General features: G+C 30.2%; 1 protein-coding gene across 1 annotated transcript in view; it reads left to right on the top strand.

The window, feature by feature from the left end:
• LOC100568546 (mucin-19-like) overlaps nucleotides 1-8,878 on the top strand; it is a 24,898-nt gene that overhangs the window by 13,952 nt on the left and 2,068 nt on the right. The window contains exon 2 of the mRNA XM_016807981.2: nucleotides 1,410-2,055. Within this exon, the coding sequence (XP_016663470.1) occupies nucleotides 1,410-2,055 (646 nt within the window). The remainder of the gene's footprint in view (nucleotides 1-1,409; nucleotides 2,056-8,878) is intronic.

The following is an 8,878-nucleotide window of genomic DNA, read 5'->3' as shown; positions in this document are numbered from 1 at the left end:
TTGAAATATTTTGACTCTTTTTGAGCTGTTTACGGACATTTTTTGTTTTCAATTTTTTTAGTTTTTTTTTTCTATAAATATCAATACAGTTTTATCTGTTGGGCCAAAAAGTGTAAAAATTTAATACAAAGCTCCTGATATATTGTTACAATATCAGTTGAAAAATATTAAAAATACATAGGCACAATTTTTTTTTATAAGCATTTAAAGATCGAATTTTGACAAAATTTATCAAATTTTAATTTGAAAAATTATTTTGTAGTTAAAAATTTATAAAATGTTCAACTTTTGTATCTAAGAATTGAAAATTTAAAACAAGATTCCACGTAAATAATTAATTCTGTTACCAAAAAATCTAAAAAATACATTTACACAGTTTATTTTTATAGTCTTTTTAAGTACACATTTGGACGAAATTACATATTGTATAACGCGTTATAAGTACCTAATGGATATTGTGATATGATTAATTTGGAATTTATTATAGGTACCTATTATAGGTCAATTTTTTTTAAATACCATATATAATATTATGTCTTATACCTAGACTGACATCCCGTCTCCGCTCAGAATCGTTTTTCTTATACAATGATATTATATCATTGAATTCAAATTTAATACCATCCATTATACAGTGACCCACTTGTAATTTACTGTACAGCAGAGCGACATCCACTTACCCACCTTTTTTATTATTATTCCACGTCCAAAATTTTATGACGGATGATCTAATTGTTATTGACTCTTAGACTTTGGCATAAATACAAGCACAACCATCATGAACATTGAACTCCTAAATTCTATCCTATTCTTATAATCGTATCTCTATACGTATAATATTTTAACAATATTTGAGGGAGGTGGCCGATTTTATTTGCGGTCCATTAGCAAATTGACGTTTACTTTGCTTACTTATCCATATACTATAACTATATTTATAGTTCATATCACCCGTTTCCAAATGAAAGTGAGTAAAACTTTGCGTGATGTTGGGGGGTCGGTAATAGCCGTAAAGCCGCTCGTAATACTATAAAATATATAATATATATATATATATATATGTAATCATGCTATGGATAATATATTAGTATATTAGATCGGTAGGCCATTATATGACGGGCGTTTACCAATCGCTATGGATTAAAAAATAAAAAAAAAACGATTTAAAATAGCTCGTGTGGCATGAAGCAGCCAGTAGGTATTTTAGTACCTAGTACATAATACTATATAAATAATGGACGATTTTTTTCGTATGAAAAAAAAACATAAAAGTAATAAATTTAACACAATTTATATTTTTATGGTCATGAATATAATATATTTTTTTAATAAGCTGACTGTTACGGTATACGTTTATATATGTATAATAATATTATATTTAATGACTTTGCCTCGTTTTTTCGTTGTAGGCCATCCGAAAAGATCATCGTGCCGGCGGAAGTCCCGCGGTCGGCTGAACCGGCCACCAAAGATCCGGCCTACAAAAGATATGCGCGGAAGCTATGCGGCGGGGGTGGCGACGGCGACCGTGGTGGACGTAGAGCAACCGTTGGCCAAGTATCTCCGCCGGCCGCCACCGGTGGCCGTGCGTCAAAGTGCTGGGCGGCGGTGTGGAAAAGGCGGCCGCGGCCGTGCGGCCAGTGTTGTGGCCGAAAACGATCGGCCTCCGTGATGGCATCCGCTGCAGAGGCTGCGTCCGGCGGCCGACGACGTCTGAAATGGTGGCGACGGTGCAGCGATAAGTTGTGCTGTTGCCGCGGCAAGCGGACGATGACGAACAAGAAGAAACTCGCTACGGCAGCATCGTCATCCGGCCATTCGGTTGGAGCGCTCGGCATCGCTCCGCCGACCATGGCCGCCGACACGTTTTGCGGCAAGTTGAAAAGGCTGTCGCGTCGATGTTGCTGCTGCTGCGGTTTGTGTTGCGGCTGGTGTGCCGTTCCCAAGTTCGTCAAGCGGATATGCTGCTGTTGCCGCGGAAAGTCAGCGACCTCGAAGAGCAAGTCAGCCGACTCGCAGAAGCGGTCCCTGTTCAAGTGTACCGGTTGCTGCACGGTAAGCACGTTATACTATAATACCTACTACAGTATTGTTGTGCATATTGTAATATTGTTTGAAACATTCAACGCCGGCGTTAACTCTCATTGCTCGTTGTATATACGGTACGCCGACGACACGTCATGCGATTCAATTTCACCTTAGATCCATATTCCATAGGTTATATGCAAGCTTGCAACTGACGAATCAGTGGCCCCAAAAAAATAGAGTCTTATAATTAAGAGGTATAATCATATTGAAAAATATTTAAAATAACTAATAATGTAACTTATAATGTATTATATAAATTGACGTACCTACCTACACATAATAATATATTATCCATATAATATAGGTACCTACTCGTATGTAAACGATAAAATTAATATTGGGAAAACGCAGCGTAAAAACGACCATCCAATTTTTATTTTATGTTTATCCACAATGGCCACCATCAATTTCCAATAAAGCCACATTTATAGAATGGCATTGAAATATTATGAAAATAAACGCATAGTTAAACGTATAGAAACTATTTTTTTATAATTGTAACGGTTACCGAGTTCCAACAGCTAAGATTAACTAGACGTAAGACGTGTTATAAATGCGTCGCTGACATTAAATTTGCAGGTGAAGATTAAAATGATATATAAAGAAAAACGTCTACATTGCATGACTAACCCAACTCATAACCAGCGGTATATTCATGGAGCGCAAAGGGAGGAGTACGCTTGTAGCTTATAAAAAATGTTCTTATTTGTCGATAGTTAAATTTTCTGTAACTTAACTGTATTCCTGATAACATTGATATCTAATATCTATTATTATATAATAATTCAATATAACATGAAATCCTCTTAAAACATACTTCTAAAAACAAAGTTATATTTTATAATAATCAATTTAAAACTATATTAATATACAAAACTGGAATTTAAACCGGATCCCCCCCCCTAACAAGAAGTACTCCTCCTTTTAACCTGGCCCTAAATCCTTCAACCATACACATATTTTATTTTTTCAAAATTAAAGATACAAATTTAATCTTATTTTTCCCTCATTTTATCCGTCACGCGGACTTTTGTTTTTCAAATATAAACTATTATTTTTTAAGTTTACTATTAAAGTTTTTATTTAAAGTTTACACTGTAGTTTATCACTGTATAGGTACTAGTTGTACTATTCTTAATATTAAAAATAATTACACTAATAATGTACAGTACCATCGTGGAGCTATGCACAATACGTGCATAAAAGTTATATTATTGTGTTCCAATTTCATGAAGTGATTCAAATAACAAAAGTTTTTAAAGCATAATTTTAATATACCATTATTACATTTTTACTATTTAGAAGACCTTTGTCTTCATGCTAAGAGCCTATTTTTTTTACGACTTTTAGCGCATGTATGGCAGTTGATGATGACATAATAATAATAAAATACTAATTTGATATTTTCTTCATTTATTTTGTCGTGTCCAGAACAAATGTGATTTTAAAACACGAACAGCTGCTTACTTATTTCATTTATTACTTACGTCAAGTCAAGCTTCAACTTCTATTTACCGTAAAACAGTGTGAATATAATCGAGGTATAAATAATAGACAATAGTTTAAAATTAATCTAAATATTTTGAAAACGTTATTGTGTATAGGTATACACACGTTATTGTGTATAGGTATGTGTATACAGGGTGTAACAGATAGAACTGACTTTTGAAATAACTTTTGTTTTAATCAATATTTTAAAATTTTTTTTTTGATACATAATTTATAGCCACTTGCGCTACCCGTGTAATAAAAAAAAATTATTTTTATTTTTTAATACCAAAAATGAAAAATTTTAAATTTGATTTAAATTTTTTTGAATAAATTCAAAATAGCCAATTTGCGAATCTGATTATAAGAACTATTTGGATGGTAAAAACATTTATCTAAATCAAGTAGCTTATTTTTTAGAATTTTTTTAAATATCAGTATTTTTTTGATTAAATTAATTTGGAACGCTATAACTTTTTTAAAAATATTATTTTTGGAAATTTGCTAACATGAGAATATTTCTAAAACTATTTACTAATCCTATAATTTTATCAATTTTTGTCATAAGTTTAAGTAGCATACATTTTTTTTTGGTCAGTTCTTTCTGTTACACACTGTATACAGTATACTAATATACGTGCGTAATATTTTCAAGTCCCCACCAGGCGCGTCCCCAAGGGAGGGGCGAAGGGGCGTCCGCCCCCACCATAACAATTTTAGATTCTGAGCAGAGTGAGGGATCTAGGGGTTTTACAATGGTGTTTATTTTTTTTTTTATTCTAATTTCTAGCAGAAAGAGTGCTTTGATTTCAACATATCGTATCTTGTCTTTAAGCAAATTTGATCAAGATAATACTTTAGAGAGGTCATTTTTCGATTTTCAAAATAGTTCTTAAATGCCACGGGAAAAACCACCGACAAATTACAAAAAACCGCTAAAATTGGAATGTTAATTTCTAACGCTTATCACCATAGAAACGAATAAAAATAACGATTTAAACTGTAATTTATAATATTAATCCAACTTACAGTCTATAATAAACTATAATAACAATTTAAAATATCTAGACTGACAAACCGTGTCCGCTCCGAATCGTTTTTCGTTCAAATTTAATACAATCCATTATACAGTGACCCACTTGTAACCTACTGTACAGCAGATCGACGTCCACTTACCCGCTTTTTTTAATGTAAAAATTACTCTCATTTTCAACGAAATAATTAAGATCAACATTTTAATTTACCATTATACCTATCTACCTAAGTAGAAAAACAAATCACCACTTAAAATTAAACATTAAAGGTGAATTTGTGAAACAATACGTACTTTGTTACGTACACTTATTTCTAATGTAGTCGCATTAAAAAAATAAAATAAAGTCAGTAAAATGGACTTAAGTTCTCCCAAACTATTAAAAAATACGCATAGGGTAATTATTTATTTAAAAAATAGATTTGCCCTGGAAAACTGTCTAGGGACGCCCCTGGTCCCCACTGACAATAATTTTGAATTATACCTACAACAAAATAACTAAAATCGTTAATCTTTATTTAAATATCTAATTTTGTCAAAAATTGAACTTTAAACACTGATAAAAGAATATCATGCTCATTAATTTTAAATATTGATATATTTCGAAAAGGACAATTTATGCGGGATCTTGTATCACATTTTCAAGTTTTTTTTACTTTTTTTACTAAATGTTTATCAGCACTTAAAAAATAAAAAGTATTAATGCCTATAATTTATAAATAGTCTTAATTGAGAATAAATATTTTTCTAAATTTCAATCGAGTATATAGAACGCCACTATAAATTAAGGATCATTAAGTAATTGGAATGTTTTAAGTTTCTACGATTAATACTTACTGAATTACAACTAATGATCTACAATCATTTGTTGAGAAATTATTGTTATTTTACCTTATGAATATCCAATTTCGTCAAAATATAAACGTCAGAATATCAAATATTTCTTGAATTAGACTAAAGTTATTTTATAATTCTCTTAAGAAAAACTAATTTAGAATCTTGTATTTATTTTAAAACCTTAAATATGAATATTAAAAATGTTATGCATTTTTCAGCTACAACATAATTTGCAAATTCACTTGATTTATTTTAATTTTTTCCGATTATTTTGAAAAGTACTGGAAACTATTGAATCCCCTATGGTATTAACTAGATCTAGTTTTCTACCGGAAACCATTCTCAAAGTTGAACATTTTAATTTAACAATTTTTAAACCTAGAAAAGGTGATGTCAGATACAAAAAAAAATACACATCATTGGTAAATCAATACATTCATCGCTCTAAATCTAAAATATGTTTAAGTTAAAATGTGTTATATTGTTACATGTGTTATGTAATATGTTTGTGTAAAGATAGAATTTCAATTTTTTTTTAATTTGCGTCTATGCACTCATAAATATTATTGTTAGCGGCGCCAAAGCCCAAAAGTTTGTTTTATTGATGTAATTTTATAACTATAATATCATGTAGCCATGTAGGTATTCATATCACAGGTAATTTAACAAAAGTGGTTAAGATATTCGATACAGTTAAATACTGTTAATTGTATTATGGTTAATAGGGAATAAAAATAAAGTGATTCCATAGACACAGGACAGGTGGTCGGATGTTATATTTTTATATTTTGTCACCTGAGTTTCATGTTACTTCGGCACCACAGAGTTTCTGATTATTGTTAGTTCCGACTAATACGCCAGTCGATACAGACCTCTATATTTTAATATATAAAACCTATTGATAAGTACGTTTTCAAAAATTGTTTGAAATTATTCGCCACTTTTTTCAATATGCCGAAAGGTAAAAATCCAGTGTCACGTCAAAAAAGACGTATAGTGTCAAAACTCCGTGCGAATGTGTTTAAAACCAATGGTACAATTATTGTCTGCAAGCTAAGCGAGGTAAATGGATTTTGATCATAAATATAAATAAAAATAATTAATTAATATTTAAACAAAAAACTATACCTATTGGTAATTTCTTGCTAACGGAATGTTAATATTTTTAGAGCATAATATTTGTGCTTTTTTATAACATTACAAACTATAAGTACCTTCTATTAACATTTTGGGAATTCCGTGACATTAAATATGTTAAACTGCGCCTATATTATTTTGTACAACTTTTAAAATATGTTTATCACTTCTTTGCTATAAATCATAATCTTATATGGAAAGCAAAATATTCCAAAAATGATACCTAATGTAAAAGCTTGAAAAATTCGGTCACATTATTATATACGTCTTTTAAAATATTAAGCCATAAAGGTATTGTCCATACAGTTCGGCGTTCGGCCAAATCATCAAATATTATTACCTACCTACTTTATCTAGTTGTGTATAGGTACATAATATAGATTAACCATCAGGCAAATCAGCCTTCCTAAATACGTATAAACAATGAAAAGTAACATTTCGAGTACGATCTATCGACCAAGACATATATAAATATACTTACACCTACCTACTGTATAACCCAACACCAACTATTGAAAACTATCACTCTCCAATTATGTACAAGTAATTAATGCATCCAGTGTACAATTTTGATGTTTTTCGTATGCATAATTGATTCAATAGTTTTCATGATGTTGATACACGATATGTATTTGCATTAAATACTGTAAATTACTTTAGAAAAGACGCCTAACATCAACACTAGCCGTTATCCATGAAAATAGTTTTGACAAATTTACTTTACAAACTTAAAAAACAGTACCTACCTACCTATTACAGTAACTTGACTAAATGTTCACAATACATAGAGAAGATCTATTTCTTGGTGTTCTGTTTTTTTTTTTAAACTTAAAGACAATCAGTCATTTTAAAGGTAAAATTGGGTTCAAACTTGTTGAATTTTACCTCTATACTGATAAGCTAACAGTTGAAAGTTTAAAGCTGAACTACATAATGGTATACCAAACTTAATAAGCATATAAAATATCCAAAAAATTGTTTAGAAGCGTTGAGACAGTGTGATAAAGAAATATTTCCCAATATACATTTTCTATTAAAAATTCTATGCACTTTACCTGTTTCAACATCCACCCCCGAGAGAACTTTTTCTTGTCTCAAAAGATTGAAATCTTAACTACTAAACACAATGACTGAGGCATTTTCTGGATATTAAAATAAAAATTTATATCAATTTTTTTAACATTTTTTTGGTTTTAGACTTGGCTTAGCTATGTTAGCTGTTTATAAAGAAATTCCACTAACAGCAGAAGAAGTTTTAAATGAATTGAGCAAAAAATCAAGAAAACTAGATTCTGTTCTTTAATTTTTGAATTTATATTGTATATTAGTATAATAGTTTCTATATTAGCAATATAATATTTAAATCTATAAATAATTGAATTTGTTGTTGATTAGAAAACAAAAAAAAAATCGTCGTTAGGTAAAAGACTATCTTCTTCGATTTTACTTGAACCCTCCCCCCCCACATACATTTTCTGAGCACGCCCCTGGGCACTTGTAAGTTTATCACGCGTGAAACGGTTTTTTTGGTAATCTCATATTATGACGCAACAAACATTGTTCATGCTGAAACTTTTAAAACATTTTGAATTAATATTTAAGTATATAAGATTTAAAACTGTAATATTCTTCTCAAAGTTTCATTAAACTTACTTATATTAATCCCCTTATAAATAGTCTGTGTGTGGTTACAACTAATCGCTAATTTTTTATAATATTATATTAATGGGTACCTATATATTATATACTATCAATATAATTAATTTTGGGCAATATTGATATCATTCTATCAATACTGGTTAATATTAGTAGTAAATTAGTGTGACAAGTGACAACTAATTTAAGCTATACTCAGGTAATGTTAGAATAAACACACGATGGCATGTCAATATTGAGAAATTATTAAAAAGAATTACATAAAATCGGAACAATAATTTATTTTATGTATTATATAAAACTGACAACTGTTAATACGTTAATATAAAAATAAACAGTCCTGTGTAAGTAATTATGATACCCATTCATTATGTGGCAATAGTATAATAATACATTTAAGTATTCTTAGCATAACTTCTAAATTCACGTCGATCCATTAGATATCGAAATACATAGGGCAAAAAAATTTGAAACCTTGAAATTTGTACCTTCCTATGAAGTATGAAGCATATAGGTATTGTGTGTGTGACTCGTACAAGTGACACTTACAGGTGTGTGACTCAGGACAAGTCGACAAGATGATAACATTCCACCACTCCTCTTAAATTTTTCCTCTCAATATGTTTAATGCATGTTTTA

The sequence above is a fragment of the Acyrthosiphon pisum genome, chromosome X (genome assembly GCF_005508785.2).
Source record: "Acyrthosiphon pisum isolate AL4f chromosome X, pea_aphid_22Mar2018_4r6ur, whole genome shotgun sequence".
NCBI classification, from domain to species: Eukaryota; Metazoa; Arthropoda; class Insecta; order Hemiptera; family Aphididae; genus Acyrthosiphon; species Acyrthosiphon pisum.
Note: the sequence above shows the minus strand (reverse complement) of the source record. Positions and strands in the feature narration are given on the sequence as shown.